Here is a 20,889-nt window from a genome sequence, read left to right as displayed (position 1 = left end):
GGGCTTGCTCCACACATCTTCAAGACTTTAGTTTTGTAGACCCAAAACTAAAACTGTATTGCTAACCTTACAAATCGGAGTTCACTCTACCTTCACATTTCTGTCCTGTGGACACTTTCAGTCTTTCCTAAGGAACAGTGTGCCTTTTGCCAGGAGATGGCGCTGTGGCCCTGTGCTAGGACTTTGTGAGGGGAGGCTTTTGGAGTTAACCAGGGTGTGGAGTTAACCGAGGCCTGGAGGGGGCCCAGCCTAGGAATGTGAGGGACTCTCCAATTTCTTATCTAAGCTCAGAAGACCCGGTTGCGTGAGGATACACCACTCTCCACTAAACTGCCCTGGGTTCTTCTTCCCTGCAGGATATCGCCCCCTTTCTAGTAATTCAACAGCTGTCAGGAGGTGTGAAGGGTCATCCTGAGATTCAGCTCAAATCCTCTAACACATTCAGAAGCAAAGGGGTGAGACCCGCGTAAACCCAGTCTAAATGCTGTATTTCCTACAAAGCAGATTTAAAGTGCTGTGAGCTCCTGGGAAATGGGGCGGTTGCTACAGGTATCAAAGGTCTTGGGGGAAGTTGGGGTTGAATGGGGCTGACTGAGGTCAGAGAAGGGGAGTGGGTGGGCCAGGGCTGAGGGTTTGACCAAGAGTTACTTGGATGGCCAGGACTTTCCCAGGGGACAAAGTGAGCGATAAGTAAGAGCCAAACTGGACTGGGGCAGGAGGATGCCAAGTTAAGCGCAGGTTGTATCTGGCAAGCCAACCAGCGCCAATGAAAGTTTCATGGCAAGAAGGTGGTGGGATGGGGTTTGGGCATCAGCAAAATTGGCCTGGGGTTTGGCTCACTCGGTGTTTTTCATCCTGCTTTCTAGAAGACAGTTCTACTATTGACCTCTCAGAGGGGTCGACAGGTACGCCCACTGTCTGCCTCCTGGGGCAGCCCTTACCTTGGCTTCAGTGAAACTGCTGTGCTCTTTGTCTTCGGTGGTCCACAGCCTCTCCTCTGTCTCCTCCACATCCTCATCCCTCACTGAGCCATGACTGATCACCATCCCTCAAGGCTATTCTCAACCCCATACTGTCCTCTGGGAAATCCACAGTAATTGTACCCTACATCGCAATGACTCAGCCCATGTATCTAACTAATTGTACCCTCCAGCCCTCTGCGCCAGGCCCGCATATCTAACTGCTTGCCAGATAAATCTTCACGGATGTTTGTTTTTGGAAGCATCTCGAATTCACAACCTTGCCCAAAGTCGATCCCCCTTGAGCACTCCTCTGAGGGTGAATGACACCAGCATCCATGCTGTTAGGGGTTAAGACTCTGAGGCATCCTGAGTTGCCCTTAGGCTTTCTCACCAAGTCTCCTGGTCCACTCCAGGTCCCTGACACAGGTCGCCATGTCCTCTTCCCTCTTCCCCTCTGCCACACATTCAGGTCCAAGCCACATTGTTTTGACAGCCAACCACAGAGCCTTGTAACTGGTCTTCTTGCTCCCTGTAACTTGGGCTGTTCTCTGATCCTGTCTCCACAGTGAGGGTCATAACCCATCTTCTCAAAGCATAGGAGTGGCCATGCCCTACTGCCCCAGTGAAATCTCCAGGGGTTTCCTACGTTGACTCCCCCCCGCCTTTTGCTCCTGTCACCCCATTGCAGGGGACATCATTTTGTGTGGCTAAGCAGTACAGAATGGATGTTGGAGAAGAAGGGGGTTATCTCTGGGCTTCTGGGAAAACCAAAAAGAAGATACCCATAATCCTCAACCTCCTAACTTCATTAGATGTTTCTCTAGAGGATACAGGCAGGCCTCCTTAAAGGTCATCCTCGTTTCCTGCAGTCCCATAAGGCTTTCATATACTTGGTTCAAGGACCATGTAGAACTCAAAGATGGCCCATATTAAAGACGAAGGGATATTTCTAGGCTGGACTCGTGGTGCATTTCTACCTTTCTGTAGAAATAAAATCTGACCATGTGTCTACATAAACACACACACTTTTCCCCCAGTGAAAATAAGAATACAGAAAAGAGCATAAACAAATGTACAATTAATTGCACACCAATGAAATGAACTTCCACGAAAAGACACAGACTTTCGCTAGCGATCCCTCTCCACGGGCTCCTCGAGATACAACTGCCTCCTTCTCCCAGGCCGAGAGCAACTACCCCAAACTTTTATGGTGGTGAGTAGCTACTTACAAACTGCTCTTGGCTCACCCCACTTACCAAGGTTTGCCTTCATGAGGGTAAGAAAGTTCTCTGCATCCACTAGACATCATTCTTTGGATCTCATTTCTTGGACTAGTCATATGCAGTAGGATGCTCTCCCGAGCTCCGGGGCAGCCCAACCAGGGGGAAACATGAGATGGTCCTTCCTGTACACTGTGCTGCTTGTCTTTTTTAACCCTTCATGCCTATAAAGTACCCACCTGTGTGGGCTGTACCCCATTCAGCTTTTCATTCATTTCAGAACAGTATACATTATATGAAATAGTCAGTGCTTTATTATAAATCAAGTGACTAATGTAAGGGTTCTGAGCATGCCCATGAGATGTCAGGCCAAGCTACTGCACTCAGTGGGTTAGATGTATTGAATGCATTGTCCACGCAGGATATATTCGGTTGATGGAGGGTTTATCTATAGCCTCGTGGTAAGGTGAGCATTTGTAATTTGCCTGCCCTATAAACACTGGAGCACAACTTTGCATCTTTTGTTCTTTATACGTGTGAGGTCTCTTGTCCTATGGAGGTCTCCCTCCATCTCCTTTTCTTCCCATCGACAATGGATTTGGTCTGTAGCACGTCACTGCTTTTGAAACAATAATTTAAAAAAAAATCACTCCCATGACTAGAAAGCTTTTCTTCATCTGATCACCCCAAATCCCTGAGCCTAATCGCCTTGTTCTGCCACAAGCTCACTGACCCCCACCTGTCCCCCCCTCCATACTCTTAGCAGGACTTTCACAATGGCTGTTCCCTCTGCTTAAAACACCCTTCCCTCCTTGTGCCTCCTGATTGTCTTCTTAGATCTTAGCTGGAACATTCTTCTTCAGAGGAACATCTCCATTCTCTGAGTTGTCCCCCAAGAACCTTCCTAGGTCCTTTCATTCTCCCAGGTGCTGTCAAGGCTGTTCAAGGCTGTTTTCTTTTCTTTCTTTCTTTTTCTTTTCTTCCTTTTTTTGTTTTTTTTGAGACACTGTGATTAGTCAGATCCATTACACTAATCCACGTGATTATTCTATCTAGTTGGCTGCCCAGCACATAGTAGGTGCTTCCTGCTGCCAGGGTGAGAGCATCAACAGCCAGTAATACAACCCGGACAGAGGCTGGCTTTGAGGACCTGGACTCTGGAGCTCTGACTGAGTAGGCTGCCACCCCCACCCCCAGTCAAAACCGCAGGAGTTGGACTGTGGGATGCAGCTCAGAGATAATATGCTTTCCTGGAATGGTTGAGGTCTTGAGTTCAAGAAGCAGATCCACTATCATAAAAACAAAGACCAGACAACAAAGGAACACCCGTGCAGGAGACAGCCTGGGACAAGACATTGCAGAAGTTCACGGGGCTAACGTCTCCTGTTGGGCTGCTGGGGCTGAACTAAGTGGAAGCCAGTGTTCCCTGTCCTGTGTTGTCCTTGTGTTGGGAGGGACATTGGGACATGTCCTCCCAACACAGCCTTGGTGGGAGGCAGCGCCTCTGTGCTCAGCCCCTGCCCTTTATTTCAAGATTCTTCCAGGCAGGTTATTTCTCTCTCTGATTGGATTGGACTTGAGAGAAAGGATAGAGATAGGAAGAGTGGAGGCAGGTGGGCTCTGAGGTGGGAGTCCCTGTGGAGACAATGGTTCGGACGGAATCTCCTCGGGAGCTGGGCCTGTGAGGCAGGTATGATGAGGCAAAGGGTGGACACACTCTCGGGATATATTATACAGGCTATGGAAGTTGAATAGAGCTATCTGGGATACCCAGAGGGAGAAGAAATGATTCTCTCTTTTCTTCCTTTTTCCTCCCCTCCATCTCTCTAATGGTCTCTGTTCTTCTGAATCCCAGAGACCCAGGGCTTGGAGGAATTCTCAAGGCCCTTCCTGAAAAGGAGAGTTAGACCCCATGCTAGAGATGTAGAGAAGGACTGAGGGAAAGGGGAGAGAATGGAGCTTATTGGGAGGGGAAGGTTCACAGGCCTAAATTCCTGGGCTCCTGCAGCTTCAGCCATCCTGAGGAAAGAAAGGGGGGGGGGAAACAACAACAACCCACAACAGAATGATTTAGAGACCGAGTTCTGTACGTGGGGGAGACATGAGGACACAGAATCCAGTAGGGACAGAGGGCTCTGCTTTCGCCTGCAGCGGTTCCGATGTTATCTGTCTCCAGCTGCCTCTCTCTCCCTCCACAGTCTCCACCTCTGCCCCTCCTTCCTCTTCAACCCCACAGCCAGACACCCAAGTCTCCCCTTCAGGGTCTTTGCACCAGAACCTAGAAGTGGAATTTACAGGTTCACAGCACTAAGGCGAAGCGATGGGGGAAGGGGCTGGCTCCCGATGCCCAGGCTGTCATCTCCAAATCTCCAAACTCAAGCTGCCCGCGGCTACACTACTCCCTTTTCTGTTCCGATTCCATCTAGACAGGCGTATATGCAGAGGCAGCATGTGTGTGTGTGTGTGTGTGTGTGTGTGTGTGTGTGTGTGTGTGTATGCTTTGTGTGTACATGGGTGTGATTGTCAGGGAGGTTGGCGTGAATCTCAGCCCCAGCCAGCCCATCAACTCTCTCTCCATCTGTACCTGCCCATGAAAATTACCTAGTATTGTGGAATGGGAGGCGAGGGTGTGGTTTCTGTGGGGTTGTGCATTTGCCTGGGTCCATCTGATGTACGTGTGAGTGTGCATACACATCTCCAGCTGTTTGTGTGCCTCAGTCCCCATCTCTGCTCTTTGGGAAAATCTACTAGGTAACAGCGGTGGCTTGAAAACCCCAGAACCTCCAAACTCAAGTTTCTGAAGGTTTGAGGGGACACAAGGACAAAAGTCATTGATCTGACTCTGTCCAGATTCCAGTCCAAGGGCAAAGGGGAGCACCTGTGTGCAGATAGAGAGGTAAGGCAGGATGATCCCGGGAGCCCTGGTTTCCAGATGACAAACACAAATACCTTGGGACCAAAGCTCTGAACTAGGGGCTCCAGACCGGCTGTCTTGTCACAGGCTCAGGCCCCAGTCTTCTAGGCTCTGATGCTTCTGCAAGCAATATTTGCCAACTGATTCTGCAGTGGGGCTGGGGGTGGGGGTCGGGGGATGGACGAAGGCTTGGAGAGTCCAGGGATAGCTAAAGATTCTGCAAGATCTGGCTGGGACACATTGCAGGAGGGGTGGGGCCAACTCTGTGTGTGTGTGTGTGTGTGTGTGTGTGTGTGTGTGTGTGTGTGTGTGTGTGTGTTTAGAGGAAAGGTGGGGGGTAGGGGCAGAAAGGCCGCCTGCGGGGGAGCAGGCTTCTTGGCAAACACCCCAGTTTCCTGAGCTGATCCCTGCTCCCTGCCACTGCTCCCAATTCTGTTGTTTCAATAACATCATTTTTATCCACCCCACGGAGAGACAGTGTCTTAGGAGGGGGAGGCAGGGGGCAGGGCTAGGGCATGGGGGGGGGGGGAGGTGGGGTAACTGAGAGAGCCTGGGGTCTGGAATCAGCACAGACTAGATTTGGGGCGCTCCCTCCTCAGGGCGATCCCAGAGCCCAGGTCCCCTGATGACAAAGACAAATACATTAAAATTCTTGCCTCGGAGAAGAATGCAGGACAGGGAGAGCATTTCATAATCTGCAATAACAGTAGCAGGGTGGGGATAAGGGGCTTGGAACAGAGGCACTGGTTCCCAGGGAGCTGGTCATTGGCCACCTGCAGCCTCCAGGGACCCCCCAAACCTCCTGGCTGCCAGGTTGGCACCAACTAGCTTCAGTATTTACCCAGCCTGGTATATCTTTGAATGTGCAATGTGCCGGCTTGGTACTGCCTAATACAAAGGCAGCCTGCGAAAACTGCTACGTGCTGGAGCAGTGTGCGCGCTAGGGTGGGAGGAACAGAGGTTGGTCCATTATCTGGCTAAGCGCTGCCTCTTCCTCCTCCCCTGCTTCTTTCCTTCCCCAGAGTAACCCACACTCTTCAAATCTCAGTACCCAGGACAAGGACTACACTGGTGCACCTTTGACACCAGGACCCTTGCCTTGGGGCTCCCAGAAAATCCAAGGCCTGATTTTTGTGCCTAGGCTAAGATTTCTCCTCTTCTCTCTCTTCTTCACTTTGCGTTCCCCTTCCTTCCCCCGGATCTGCTCCCCTTCCTGATGTAGGCATCTCTGGTCTCCTCCTGCCTCGGTTCTGGCCCCAAGTCTCATCTTCACCCATTTGCCCCACTCTTTGGACGCAGGACCTTGCCTCCTCTCTGCTCACCAGTGGTGTTTGTCTGTCTTGGCCGTGTTCTCGGTTTCCACTTCTAAATTCCTCCCCACCCCAAACGACAAGGAACTTTCCCCTCTGGTGTGAAATTTCTGCCACGTGGGCTTAAGGTCCCCTGTTGAAGGTTGATGGGCCCTCTAGATAGTGGTGGCAGAGAAATTGGCTCCTGCTTCGGAATGTCCGCACCACCTGTCCCTCGGCACTCCTGGGGCACGTCGGGGGGCCTCTGCCCCAGGCCAGAGGAGCAGAGGCCGCCGCCCCGCTGCCAGCCGCTTGGCTTGATGAATGGAGCTATCCCTCCTCCCCACGAGGCCTTTGATCTCCCCCGCGTGGGGAGGGGGGTCAGGGGCATCAAAGACATTTTTGTGGCATTAGAGAATCAGATAAACCACCTCACCTGCAGCTGGCTTTCCCATCCCTTCTGCCCGGGCCAAGTTGGGGAAGAAACTCGAGGCAGGGACCCGTGGACAAGCGAGACCCGGCTACAGCAAGCGCTGACCCCCCGCTTCTCTTGGAAGTCTGCAAGCTCGGCCCTGCACCTCACTTCTGAGGAGCGAATGCTGGAGCGCAGGCCCTGGAGAGGCTCCACTGCAGTCTTATCTCCCCCACACTGTCCGCCCCCAAACACCGGCTGGACGCGAGGCTGGGGAGCTAGAGCCCAGGCCTGGGGCTGGCTCCCTTGGGCTGAAGAAGGGGCAAATGACACGCAGTTGGCTATCCACAAGAAAGTAACGCCTTCAAAGTGCGTTGGGCCGGCAGTCGAGTTGGACAGTCCTCTACGGAGCATCCCGCGCCCCGGGCCGACTTCCTCCCTGGCCCCCATCTGTATCTCCCTGAGCACTGTTCCCTCCCCCCAAACTCCCTCATTCCTGGGAAGTTTTCTCTCTTTACAGTCAACAAACCTGTCAAACTTCTCCCAGTTCCTCTTCTTCCTCCCCCCCCCCCCCCCCTTTCCCTTCTCCACTATTCTTCCCGCCACTCAGTGCCGCCGGCCCGGGGATGGCAGGGGACAACCCCCGCAGAGGCGAGGAGAGGGGCAGGCGGGCGGGTCCCGCACCCAGGAGCGCGCGCGGGCCCCGCCCCAGCACCGGGCTCCCGCCCTCCGCTGCGCTCTGCGCCCGCCGCCCCGGGGCGCACGGCTCCCTCCCAGGAGTCCCGCCGCCTGACTGTCGCAACTGCCACCCCCGTGGCCCCCCTGTCCCCCTCCCCCGCCCACGCTCCGGCCCCGCTCCCCTCCCACCCCCGCCCCCGGCTCTGATTTCTTCTCTCCAGCGAGCTCCGCAGGAGACACAGGCGCTGGCTGCTCGGTCCGCTCTCCGCCTCCGCCGCGCCCTCCTCGCCCGGGATGGGCCCCCCCGCCGCCACCGCCGCCGCCGCCACCGCCGCCGCCGCCGCCGCCGCCGCCGGCGGAGTCCTCGTCTCCCGGCCGCCGCCTCGGTCGCCGCGCTCGCCCTGAAACCCGGCGGCGGCGCGCCCCGGCTCACCCCGCAGCCTCATCCCCCCGCCCGCGCCAGACGGCGGTAGAGCGCTCACGATGCTGCCGCCTGTGCCCTCCCGCCTCGGGCTGCTGCTGCTGCTGCTCCTGTGCCCCGCGCACGTCGGGGGACTGTGGTGGTGAGTGCTGAATGGGAACTGTCCCCCGCGCAACTCCAAACGCCAGAGGGTGGGGACCCCGAGCCAGTATTGGAACTCAGTACCACGATCCTGCAGGCTGCCTTCAGGCTCTACCCGCTCCGGGATCCCAGCCACCGGGCAGTTGCACCGGGACCCTAGCAGACAGTTGCTTTCTGGTCTCTGCCCGAGCACTTCTGAAGTGCCACCTTGACGCTCCCTGCCCCTGGATATTCTGTTGTGTGTCCCCCCCCCCCGTGTTCTTCCCCCCCCCAAAGAAATGTGTCCAATTCATATCACAAGGAATTGGCAGGTAGATAGGGAAAAGCTGTCGGACGTCATGAGACCCATAGTGAGAGATTAGGTGAAGACGGGAGAAAAGAGCCAGGAGGGCTCTGGAACAGGATTTGGGGAAAAGACGGGAAGGAGGTGGGAAGCTGTAAGGCAGAGGGTCAAACAGCCGCCTCTTTCCGCCCCTCCTTACCTACGACCTCACCATGGCTAGCTCTTTCAGCATGGGCGGTGTGGAGAAGAAGGGAATGTAAATGGGGAAACTGAGTCAGGACTCTGACTTTCTTCACTGCTTCCCGCCCCCGCGCCCCCCCCCCCCACTCCAGCATGTAAGAAAGACAGGAAGGAGATCCTGGAGGCCGGCCCTTCCAGACGTGGGAAGTAACGATTTTTTGAAAATGTGTAGCGGAGATATGGGAACCGGGGAGCGTCCTGGTGAAGCAAGTAAGGGACAGGCCGGCCGAGGGATGGGGCAAATTCTCAGACTCGGACTCTGGGATTGGATTTAGCCAGAGCAGACACCTAGACTTCGAAGGTTTCCAGAGCCCTGAGCCTTGAGGGGTAGGATAGGGGAGGAGAAGAAGCGGGGCCCCCGCCGGGACAACTCAGATCCAAATCCTCAAGACTTTTTTTTTTTCCTCTTAGTTTTTAGAGCCACAAACACCCGCCCGGAATAGCTCAGTGTTCGGAGAGGAGGGGTTTGGGCGAGAGTGCTGCTAGATTAGCCAATCCTAAAACAGCAAGGACTTCCATATTTGCATCCCGCCGCGTCATTGGCTGGACTCCGACCCTCTCCGTCCTCTCTCACCCGCCTTCGCGGTTTTGGACCCAGGGGTGGGGCAGGCCCATCCCTCTCCTGGACTGAGATTGAGTAGTGTGCCCACACAGGAAGCTGCTGGCCGCTATCCTTCCGCGATGCGGGAGAGACATCCTCATGGGTGTCAGTGAGAGGGCAAATACAAGACCCAGGTTCGGGCTAGGGAACATGCGTCTTTAGTTTAGCTGCGATGCTGGTACTTAGCAGTTTTGACAGACGGATCTAATCCCAGCCATTAAATCTGTGGTTTTAAGCGAATCACTTTCCCACCCTACCCTACAAACTCTGTTTTAAAAGAACAATCTCCCTACCTGCCAGGCTTGCCGGGAGGACTGGGTGGGAAGACCTACAGAATGACCTGACATTAGGAGCCCTCTTCCCAATCCTGCTTCTCATCCTCCTGCCCCCCCCCATGAAAAGTGGAGGTTCATTTAAATACGGAATAAAGAGTCAAAAGTAATGTTTGGCAAAGAGCTCCCTCTCTCTGCCCTCTTACACACCTTTCCTAATTTTACTCTGCCATCTCTTTCTTCCTTCCCCATTGGTCTAAATTGTTCTAACAACTAAATAAATACCACTTCCTCCAGAGCTGTCATTCTGACTGCCCAGAACCGCCCCCCCTTCCCCACTGCTATTCTGTGCCCTCACTATGCTCTGAGCCTTGGGCAACTCTGCCGTTACTGCACCTGACTGACAGTTGTATTTTCTGGGGTCTTTTTTTTTTGCCCCGTTCCTGTTCCTTTGTCTCCAGAGTTCTAGAAGCCCAGGATCGTATAGGTGCTGGACACAGGTTTACGGAGTGTTGCTTTCTGGGTTTGTATCTGTGAGGATTCCTTTGTTCTGGAAGGACTGCTGGGTGGGAGCCAAGCCATCGGGAGAGGGGCCTGGGCCCTCTGGAGACTGACCCTGACTACGCTGGGAAGCAGGGGGTGGGGGAGGAGATGAGGACGCAGGTGTGGGAGAACACAGGGGCCTTCATGGCCACAGCTGCAGTCGGGAGCTAAGTGAAGAGTGAGGGCCAGGGTGATAAGGTGGCCAGCGAATGCTTCTCTCAGATGTGTCTCAGGGAGAACCTGCTCCTCCCACCTCCCTTGGCCCCTTCTCTGTCTATTTCTGACACTTAACTTCCTTTGGTCTGAGCCCAGGTTGACTTTCACGGTCTTTGACTCTTGAGCATGCTCCTGTCCTGCCATAGCCTACCCGGGGCCAGGCTTGGGCCAGTGGGTAGATCTTGCTGGGTTGTTAGCCTGAGGTTCTTGGCACTTGCCACCCTAGCTCCCCAGTCTCCCTAGAGCTGGGTTCTTCAGGACTGGTGCCTTTCTCTCCTTCCTTCTCAGAGGATGATAGCCAGGCTAGAAACTCCATGGGTGGTCAGAAAAGCAGTGTGATCTACAGCAGCCATTTCCACAATCCATCCACGGGTGGGCGAGGGGCTGGGAGGACTCCAGGGTCTCTGGGTGACTTGACTGTCTAGGTCACTAAAAGAGGGTCCTAGAGGAGAGTGACCCAGGCTTTGGGTCAATCGGCTCAGAGACCAGGCCTTTTGGTTACAAAGAAGTTTTTCCTCCACCTTTCTTCCCCCTCCACCTCCTCCCAATGCAGTGCGAGATTTCTATTTTTAATTTTTCTTGTTTAGTTTTGAGACAGGGTCTTGCTATGTAGCAGTGCGTGCTTTCTAAACTCCGCCGCCACCGCCAGCCTCTGTGTATCTCTCCAGTGTAACCGTATCTTCTTCGTGAATCACAGAACCTCAGATTCCAGGACACTGGCCAGGCTCTCTTGAGGTCATCTTGTCCAGCCCCTGCCTCCAGGCCATCCAACCTATGCCCTGCCCTCCCTCCGAGAACTCTGTCCTGAGAGCAAGGGCAGGAAAGAGGTTCTGGCTCCCAGGTCACCAGGTCCCCCTCCTCCTCTGCGCTGTACTCCCCTCTCCACAATGTCTGATCCATCTTTATTTATACCTCCAATCAGTGGATGTAGAAAATAGCTCACTCTCATAGCAGAGCCAAATCAGTCTCCCTTCTTCCTCTTTCCTCTCACTGTTCTATATTTTCTGAGAAATAAACCAATCCTCCCCTGTTCCACCAGGAAGAAGCCGCCCAATCTACCCCCAGTCACCCCACTTTTGTTTCCCTCTTTATGGAAAAGAAACCGGAGCTAAAGGTCAAAGACCCCACAGGGAGGCAGGAAAAGGACCAGGACCTCTTCCTGGCACTCAGGTTTTCTAACTGCCCTCGGCCATACCTTTGTGTGTCCATGCTGGTCCTGGTCATTAGGCCATCCCGCCTTTATCTGGGGCCCCTGATCCTTCCTGGTCAATGCTGATGCTGGCTCTCCATCAAGCTCCAGAGTAGGGATGGCTTGGGGGTGGGGTAGCCATCCAGTCCCTTTTCCAGGCCTCAGCCTTGGCAGCTTCCCTTCTGGGGAGACAATGGGGCTGTGAGCAGAAAAGGGCAGGGGCAAAGGAGGCTGGCTTGATCCCGGCCAGAGCATGCCCTGGGCCCACCAGAGTCCTGGCACTGTGACATTTCCTGGGGGGGCTGTGGAGGGGTGAGGCCCCCCTCCTGCCTGGTTCGCATCTGAAGCCTGGAGTTGGTGGCTGGAGGTCAGTGGGAGGCCCCATCACCAGGGCCCTGCAAGGGGGATTCCAGAATGTGTACTTTAATGGGGAAGTGCAGCTGTGGAGAGAATCGGGGGCCGGGCAGCAGCCAGTCCTGGCCAGCCAGCAGGAGGCCTCAGGGAACCAGACGCCTCTGCCCTCTGCAGATTGATGAGAGCGCCCCCTAGCCTGGCATTTCTTTCCTGGCCAGCCGGGAGCTTGTGCAGAGAGAACTGTGGCCTGGAGGAGACTTCTTCGGCTGGCTCTACCAGCCCGGAGCCCTCTGTTTAATCTAGAATTTGATCTAGAAAGGACTGAGAGGTAACCTAGTCTATTATGGTCAGTGGTAAGGGTAGAAGGTCCAAGGACAGGAGGGAACTTGCCCAGGGTGCTAAGCCTGCCTGTTGGTAGCTGAGAGTCCTGTCTTTTTTTTTTTTTTTTTTTTTTTTTTTTTTTTTTTTTTTGGTGTCCTCTCCTTATGTGCAGTGAGGGTGGGAATCAGAAGGAGGGACAAGGTCTTCACAGGCCCCGTTGCTCCTCCATCTCACCCTCAGATGTGTGTTCTCCGCTGTACATGCAGGAGTATGACCACTCTCCACCAGGCATCCAGTGGAGGGCATTGCCTGCAGAGCTTTGGCAAGCAGGAAGCCCTTTTGCACAGTGAAGTCTGTCTGGGAAGGGAAAGCCCCTGTCTCCCAAAAAAAAAAAAAAAAAAAGAAAAAAAGAAAAAGATGGAGCTAAAAGTGTGAGGAAGGACGCAGGGAACCAAACTGTGTCTGTGTGGGGAAGGGTGAGTGGGGGCCACAGGTGGGCAGTGGGGAGGCAGGGGTTAATGGAGCTGGGGCATCACTGGCTTTGATGTGGTGGTTGGGATGGGGGTAGGGACTGGGGGAGGGGAGCAGTAATTACCGAGTTAGGAGTTAGACCGAGCAGGACAGGACAGGCGGGCGGGCACAGGCCCGGCAGCCTCAGCAGCCGTCAGGCAACATTTTTCTGCCCCCCTTTCCACCACCCACCTCCCCCACCTCCTCCACACACCCCCACCCACAGCCCCAGGGCTCAGAGCTCCCTCTGCTGGCTCCTAGGAGGTGGGGTCAGACGAAGGATCTCGGGGGTAAGGAGCTGGGGGCGGGGCAGAGAGACTGGCGTGCTGGCTGTGAGACTCTCCTAGGAGGTTAGGCACTCTGCATGGTCGGTGGTCCCACGGGCCTCAGTGATCCAGCTGGGTGAGGGGGTGGATCCTAGTGGGTGCTCTGGACACTGGGTAGGCTGAATGGAGAAGGAGACCTAGATCCGCACTGGACAGGAAAGACAAGAGTGTTGCAAAAAGAACATTCTTGAGGCTCCACACGTACCACCTACAATCCCTACTGTTTTGCCCCTGCATTGAGCAGGCCTAAGGATACAAGCACTTGGTGGGATCCACTCTCTGTACATTATAAATGGGGGGGGGGATAGGGTGGGATTATGAGTTTCATTTTCCAGCTGAGGAACAGGTATTTAACTCTTACCATCCATCCAACAAATATCAAGTGTGTGTCACATGCCAGGGACTCACTCCACTTCACACAAGCCAATGACAGAGCCTAGATCCAGCCCAAGCCTGGATCCCCAAATTCCTGAGTGTGTGTTCCGCTGATGACCTCAGGCCCACTTGTGAGATTCCTGTCATTAATTGAACGAGACTTCTACTTACTTGAGGAGACAAGACAAGGGGCCACGCTGGCAGGACACACTCAGATGAGTGACAATCAGAAGGGATGCAGCTGAGGCCAGGGCTGGTGCGCCTGAGGGGGAGTGGGAGCTGAGGTGAGATTGGGGAGGTGCTGGCTGAGAACATCTCGACTTACAGTTGCAGAGGAAGTGGCCTTGAGTCCAGAAGTGTGGTCTGGGGTGGAGTCCCGAGCCCTGCTAGCAGGGATGAGCTGTGTGGGACTACTGTGAGAGACCACCTGGGGTCTCCCCACTTCCTTCCAGTCCCGCTTTGCGTGTTCATTTTATTTGAACAGTACTGGGGATTGAACCCACAGCCTCAAGCATGCCAGGCAAGGATGCTACGTCTGAACTTTTTGAGATGCGGTCTTACTGGGTTTCCCAGACTCAAGCTTACTTGAGCTGGCAACCTTCCCACCTTGTCTTCCCAAGAAGCTGGAATGACAGACATGTGCCACCAGACCAACTCCTGTGGGTGGACATTTGTTATTGTTGAGCCTTTAAACCCTAGTTGGCCAAAAACTTGCTCTGTAGTCCAGGCTGGCTTTTAACTCAGAGACCCACCACCTGCCTCTGCTGCCCAAGTGCTGGGATTAAAGGTGTATGTCACCATGCCTGGCTCTGTTTTGGTTTTAAAATTACTCAACTTGTTCTGCAATGAGGAATTCCTCCACCCTGCTCACCGTGCTCATCTGTGTGACCATGAAGTGATTGAGGTGAATGACTAGTCTTCAACATTTTTTTCTATTCTCTGAGTCCAGAGGTAGAAGAGTAAGCTGAATCAGCTGAATAATGGGGTTTCTGGGGCACAGGTCTATAGATATTGCTAGTCGGAACTACCTGGCCTCTAATTCCATCTTAATGGGCCACAGATCCATCAACTGTGGTCCTTGAAAGATAATTCTCAGTGCAGGCCAGGACAGTTAGAGTGAACCTATCTTCTTGTCTGTATACTGAGTTCTTTTAGGGAAAGGCAAGTTCTCTGTGCCCAGAAGTGGCCATAAGATTATATCCCAGAGCCTACGTAGGATATCTGTTCCTTACCACCATGCATTCCGGCTTTAAGATATACAAATTGTTCTAAAAGTGTGCATCTTCTCTGAGCTGACCCCAGGTCAACACTGATCCAGACTCCTCCAAAGCAGCACTCATTTGTAAGGAAACAAATGTCCAGGAAGCAAAGTAAATGAGAAGGAATGAGAGAGGAGGGGAGAACTGGAGTCAGATATTACCACTGAGACTGGAGCACTTCCGGATCAACTCATCATTTTTTCTTAAGTCCGTAGAGGAAACTGATTTGTCTGGAATGGCTCAGCCCACCCAGAAATGACAAAAACCAGGGTCAGAAGTAGGGCTGGGTAGTTTGTTCAATACCCTCTGTCTTGTGTCTTTTCTGGAGTTTCATTTCCTACATCTTTAGGACAGGAGGGCAGGGAACAAGCTGGTCCCTTGGGATTCTAGTGCTATCATTGCCCATCCCGCCTCCTGACCAGCTGGTAAACAAGACTGGTTCCCAGGAAGCCAGCCAGCCCCTCAACCCTGTGAAGGGCCAGCCCCACCTCCTGGGGGCCCTGCCCTTCTTCTCCCCGTGATTCCTTTCCTATCTCTAGCCCCTGGGAAGCAGACAAGGCCAAGAGGATTTTGCAGTTCTCCCTTGCATGCCCCAAACTCTTTCCTGCTTTGCCAAGGGAGGAGGCGGGAAAGGGGAGGGATGGGGCAGAGTGACCTTGGGAAGATAAGTCCATTCAACCTTGGGAAAATAGGGAGTGCGCGGAGGGCAGGGGCCGGGTGGGGGTGGGGCTGGGGAACTTAGTGGCAGGGGCCATGAAGATGGGGAAGGCGAGTTTTCAGAGCTTCGCAGAGTCAGGAGGAGTTAGGGTGTGCAGGTGGTTGAGAGGGACTGAACAGCTGCAGAGAGGCCCGCTTTGCCTCTCTCATCTCAGGGAGAGAAAATGTTTGAGGATATGACACTAGGCGTCATGATATGATACCACATCAATGGGACCTGGACTCAAGGGGGGGCCTTATGGCTCATTCATTCAGAAACATATGTTAAGTGTTCTTTGTCATTATATATCTATATCTATCTACATATTATATATATTATGCATATAATATATTACATATATAATATATCACACACATAAAATATATTACATATATTATATATTACATATATAATATATATTACATATATAACTATTCATCCATAATGTAGAATTCATGACATGCAAACTTTCAGAATAAACATTGCAGGGATATAAATTAGGTACCCAAAAAGCTTCCAGGGAAAGTAAAGAAAAAGGAAGAAAGAAAAAGACTGTCCCAATAACGAGGGAGCTCCTAACCTTATCTACCTACCCTGAACAACCATGCTGGAAGCCACTCAAATCCAAATCCTTTTTTAATGAGGTGGATAAGTGGACAGATTTATTAATGAAGATGTACACAGAAAGATAAGACTGAATTCTTTTTGTAGTGCAATTTTTAGTCTAGACTGGAGTAAAGAGGGGATATGGCCATGGGACAGACAAAGTAAGAGTGAGACAACATCGGTCTTGGTTAGGGGTAGGATAGATAGGTAGGTGATGAACAGGTAGAGGCTGATCAATTCTCCAAGGTCATTAGGCCATTGGGAGCCAGCTTGGGTTATCCTAACCTTGGCTCACTGATCATTACTCCATCAGGTTCCTTCTCTGGGCCTGAGACAGTGGGATAGGGCTGGTGCTGGGCAGGGTGGGGATGAGGGGCCCCCAAGCTCAATACAAGGGAACCTCTGCTGCCTGTTTCTGCCCAGAAGAGATGCTATTGAACTATTTCAGTAGGGATAACAGCATCGTTCCCAAGTGTGTGTGTGTGTGTGTGTGTGTGTGTGTGTGTGTGTGTGTGTGTGTAAGAGAGAGGGGGAGGAAGAGAGAGGGAGAGAGAGAGAGATCCTTAAGAGATGGGACTTTCACATCTTTCTACAAACATCTCTCTGAGCACCTCATCTTCAGTGTTGAGAGTTTTACCTTAAGACCTAAATTCCTCTTGTTGCTATTTAAGAACATTACATCTCAGGACATGCCTGGGCAGCCCATACTTGTGGAGTAAATGGGGACAGTGGGGCGGATATGCACGGAAGCAAAGCTGAAAAGTAGGCCACCCTGACCTCTCACACGCTTTTGCCAACATCTTCCTCTACATTTTATACTCCACTGCCTCCAGTGTGCACCCCCCCACCCCCCCCACCCCCCGCCCCGGCCAACCTGTCTTTCTCTGCCCTCTGCAGAAGGGTTTTGAACGGTCTCAAATTAACCTCCCCAGCTCTGCCCACATATCCCTTCAAGCCTGAGCTCTTAGCTATGTTCAAATAGAAGCCATCTGATTCAAGCGGGTTTCCCCCCAGGTGTGAATTCCTGGCTGACAACCTATGGAAACCAAGTGGCAGCTCTCTCCTCAGGTGGAATGAAGGTGGGCAGGGTAAAGAGGCTGCTGACAAGGTGCAGAACTTTCCAGCAGGTCTTTACCCACAAACCAAACATCACCCCTCCACCCCACAGTTGGTTATATCACTCTAGCACACAGGGCTTGGCTTGGTGCCATCTCTCTCTGGGAAAGCCAGCTACCCTGGAGCAAGAGAGGGGTCAGCATCACCTATTTGCCAACAATGCTGAGCAGCTACGATCCCAGCTCCTTCCTGCAGCGGTCTAGCTCAGGGAAACAAGGAGCAGCAGGATAGGCGGGTTCTATCTAAGCGAAATTTTCTCATTTTACAGAAGAAGTCGAACTAAGAAGGGGTGTGGCTCCCCCCCCCCTCTGTTCTCTAGACACTCTAATGCCACATGGCGGTTTTGTCCTTCAGATGGCCCCTACTTTGTACTGGGACTGTCCAGGTTGCAGGCCACTAAGGCCACATCCTCACTTGACACTGTTTACCTTTCTTAGAATACTTTCTTTTATGAGATGGGGGCGGGGGGTGTTGACAGCTTTCTTAATCTTTTTTTCTGCTCATTTCTTCCTTGTTTCCCTTTTTGGGTTAGGCCTATGGAATTTTAGCCTTGGCCTCCGTGGTGACAACCGCCTTCACCTTGAGCGAAGTCCCTTGAAGGGTTTATTAACGGAGATGCACACCGAAGGATAAGACTGAGTTCTTGTCGTGATGCAATTTTCAGTCTAGACTTCAGAAGAGAGGGGACACAGACATGGGATGGAAAGGGGGCTAGAGGGACAACATCAGTCTCAGTTAGGGGTAGGAGGAGAAACTGTAGCACCTGGCTGTGGGCTGAGTGGGGTTAGCTTGCTCTCCTTCATTCCCAATCCACCCCAGGTCTTTTATGTTTTGGGAGGTACACTCCTGACCTGCTGTTCTGCTCCCCAGGGCTGTGGGTAGCCCCCTGGTCATGGATCCTACCAGCATCTGCAGGAAGGCCAGGCGGCTAGCAGGACGGCAGGCTGAGCTGTGCCAGTCAGAGCCGGAAGTGGTGGCAGAGCTCGCCCGGGGCGCAAGGCTGGGGGTCCGAGAATGTCAGTTCCAGTTCCGTTTCCGACGCTGGAACTGCTCCAGTCACAGCAAGGCCTTTGGGCGCGTCTTGCAGCAGGGTTAGTGTGGGAGAGGCCCCGGAGGGATGTGCCTTCTGCTTGCCGGGGGAGCAGGTTTGGGGAGGCTGCTTGAACCCTGTCTCCTGATTTACCCCCTAGGCACTCTGCCCATCTTGACCCTCCACACCTGTCTCTCAGATGGCCCAGGACAGGCTGGGGGAGGAGGGTCCCCTATCATACTGGGCAGTCACTGGCCTCATCTCTGTCCTCCCTCCGCAGACATCCGAGAGACAGCCTTCGTGTTTGCGATTACCGCAGCCGGCGCCAGCCACGCGGTCACGCAGGCCTGTTCCATGGGCGAACTCCTGCAGTGTGGATGCCAGGCACCCCGTGGGCGAGCACCGCCTAGGCCCTCTGGCCTTCTGGGCACTCCTGGACCTCCAGGGCCAACAGGTTCCCCAGATGCCAGCGCGGCCTGGGAGTGGGGAGGCTGCGGAGACGATGTGGACTTCGGGGATGAGAAGTCAAGGCTCTTTATGGATGCCCAGCACAAGCGGGGACGTGGAGACATCCGGGCACTGGTGCAGCTGCACAACAATGAGGCAGGCAGGCTGGTGCGTATGGGCAGGAGCTGTAGGTGTCGTGCACGAGTGTGGAAGTGTGAGTATGCAGGAGAGTGCCAGTGGGTGTGGCAGAGTGTGGGTGGCAGCATATTTGTGGTAGCATGGGCACAAGTAAAGGTGTGAATGTGTAGGAGGGTGTTGATGTGTGTGGGAGTGAACAAGATGGGCAACTTGGGAAGACTGGGACTTGGGCCGGGACACAGATACATGTGGCAGATGAGATGTCCAGTCTAGAGGGTTGGGGACGCGGGTGTGTGGAGCTGAGAACAGTGAGCAGAGTGGAGAAAGGACACTTCTAGAATAGTACTGAGGACCAGCAGAGACCCAAGGTGGGGTGGCATCCCTCTGATACATGACAAGTGAGGTAGACATCAGGGCAGGAGCAGGGCTAGGGATGAAATTAAGAATAGGAGCCATAACCCGAGCGGTGGTGGCGCACGCCTTTGATCCCAGCACTCGGGAGGCAGAGCCAAGCAGATCTCTGTGAGTTCGAGGCCAACCTGGTCTACAGAGCGAGACCCAGGACAGGCACCAAACTGCACAGAGAAAAAGAATAGGAGCCACAGTAAGGTCTGGGATCTGGTGGCGGAGGCACTAGAGAAAGTGAGGGTTAGAACAAAGTCTAGAAGAACTGACTTGGAAAGGACTGTGGGAAGTCAGTAGAGGCCAGCCCAGACCCAGCTTCAGACTGGCAAGCAAGGGAGTAGTGGATCCTGATCTCCTTAGTGCATTCAGGTGGACCCTTTTACATCCTATGTCTCAGTTCTGGAGTAGTTGAGGAACATCCCTCCACACATTCTGTGTCCTTTAAGGTTGCGCCCAAGGCATCAGGCAGACAGGGAGGAGGGGGCTCAGGAGAGGAATGTCCGGACAGGCCCGCATACCTGTTGAGAGGATTGGGGAGGGGTGACAGAGACAGACGCCCAGGCGGCTGGCTGTGTCTGCTCAGCTCTGCCTGGGGCCGCGAGGGGTAGGAATGAGGAGGCCGGGTTGGCAGGAGGGCTAGGCTGCGACAGCTGCCGCTTGCTTCTCCCCACTCCAGGGAGAATGGAGAATCTCACCACCGCGTCCCTTCTATTCTGTCCCGCTCCCTGGCTTTGGACCCTGGAATCTCTGCTCTATCCACTGTTTCCACTTCCCACTCTCTTCCTCCTTCGTCTTTGTCATCCTTTCTCCCTCTCTGAATGGTCGTTTTCTTGATTTTCTCCTTCTAATCTTGTACCTACCTGCCTGCCTGGCTATCTGTCTCCTTTCCTCCCTTCCTCCCTCCCTCCCTCCCCTCCTCCCCTTCCTTCCTTCCTTCCTTCCTTCCTTCCTTCCTTCCTTCCTTCCTCTCTCCCTCCCTCTCCCTCCTCCCTTCCTTCCTTTCTTCCTTCCTCTCTCCCTCCCTCTCCCTCCTCCCTTCCTTCCTTTCTTCCTCGCTCTCCCTTCTCTCCCTCTGCTTCCTTTGCTTTCTGTTGTCCCCCACCCCCACCCCGCCCGCCTCTCTCTGCCCCGCCCATCGCCCCGCCCCTCTGCTCCCGCAGGCGGTGCGGAGCCACACGCGCACCGAATGTAAGTGCCACGGCCTTTCGGGTTCGTGCGCGCTGCGCACCTGCTGGCAGAAGCTGCCTCCGTTCCGCGAGGTGGGCGCACGGCTGCTGGAACGCTTCCACGGCGCCTCGCGCGTCATGGGCACCAACGACGGCAAAGCCCTGCTGCCTGCCGTCCGCACGCTCAAGCCTCCCGGCCGAGCCGACCTCCTCTACGCCGCCGACTCGCCCGACTTCTGCGCCCCCAACCGGCGCACCGGCTCGCCCGGCACGCGCGGCCGCGCCTGCAACAGTAGTGCCCCGGACCTCAGCGGCTGCGACCTGTTGTGCTGCGGTCGCGGACACCGCCAGGAGAGCGTACAGCTCGAGGAGAACTGCCTGTGCCGCTTCCACTGGTGCTGCGTGGTGCAGTGCCACCGCTGCCGCGTGCGCAAGGAGCTCAGCCTGTGCCTCTGACTCGCCGCTGCCTGCCTGGGAACTGCGCGCCAGCCGCCTCTTGGCAATCTGCAGGACCACTGGATTCCAGCAGGGGGCGCTGTCTGGGCCCAGCTGCTCCCTAGGAAATATACATATCTAGGCCTTGGGGAAACTACAGGGGCTGGGAGCTTGAGGTTTACACCTGCCCGCCCAGGCCTGAGGACCCTGCTCCTCCTGCATCCCCCCAGAAGGGCCCTCTGCTGCGGGAGACTATGCGGGCTCTTCTCCCTCCCTTTGGCCTCCCAGATGGAAATAAAAAAAGCCAGACTCTGGCCTCTGGA

At 54.1% G+C, this 20,889-nt stretch overlaps 1 protein-coding gene and 1 long non-coding RNA gene across 2 annotated transcripts; one reads left to right on the top strand and one right to left on the bottom strand.

Annotated features, from left to right (window-relative positions):
- Positions 1–2,473: 2,473 nt before the first annotated feature.
- On the bottom strand, positions 2,474–11,876 carry LOC131923496 (uncharacterized). Its single transcript, XR_009382635.1, has 2 exons — positions 11,388–11,876; positions 2,474–2,801 (listed from the first exon to the last, which is right to left on the bottom strand). It is a non-coding gene; the product is annotated as an uncharacterized LOC131923496 (long non-coding RNA).
- A 4,094-nt stretch (positions 11,877–15,970) lies between these two features.
- Wnt6 (Wnt family member 6) lies at positions 15,971–20,889 on the top strand. The gene is made up of 4 exons (XM_059278111.1): positions 15,971–15,990; positions 17,816–18,036; positions 18,256–18,590; positions 20,126–20,889. Exons 1-4 carry the CDS (start codon positions 15,971–15,973, stop codon positions 20,585–20,587), a joined length of 1,038 nt encoding a protein of 345 aa, XP_059134094.1. The 3' UTR covers positions 20,588–20,889.

The sequence above is a fragment of the Peromyscus eremicus genome, chromosome 13 (assembly GCF_949786415.1).
Source record: "Peromyscus eremicus chromosome 13, PerEre_H2_v1, whole genome shotgun sequence".
Taxonomy (NCBI): Eukaryota; Metazoa; Chordata; class Mammalia; order Rodentia; family Cricetidae; genus Peromyscus; species Peromyscus eremicus.
Note: the sequence above shows the minus strand (reverse complement) of the source record. Positions and strands in the feature narration are given on the sequence as shown.

Bases quoted from the DNA above. Each gene is read 5' to 3' on its own strand.
- Wnt6 (XM_059278111.1), top strand. From the start codon at position 15,971: ATGGCCATGGGACAGACAAA. The intron at 15,991-17,815 runs GTAAGAGTGAGA...TCTGCTCCCCAG, and splicing joins ATGGCCATGGGACAGACAAA to GGCTGTGGGTAGCCCCCTGG. The intron at 18,037-18,255 runs GTTAGTGTGGGA...CTCCCTCCGCAG, and splicing joins TGGGCGCGTCTTGCAGCAGG to ACATCCGAGAGACAGCCTTC.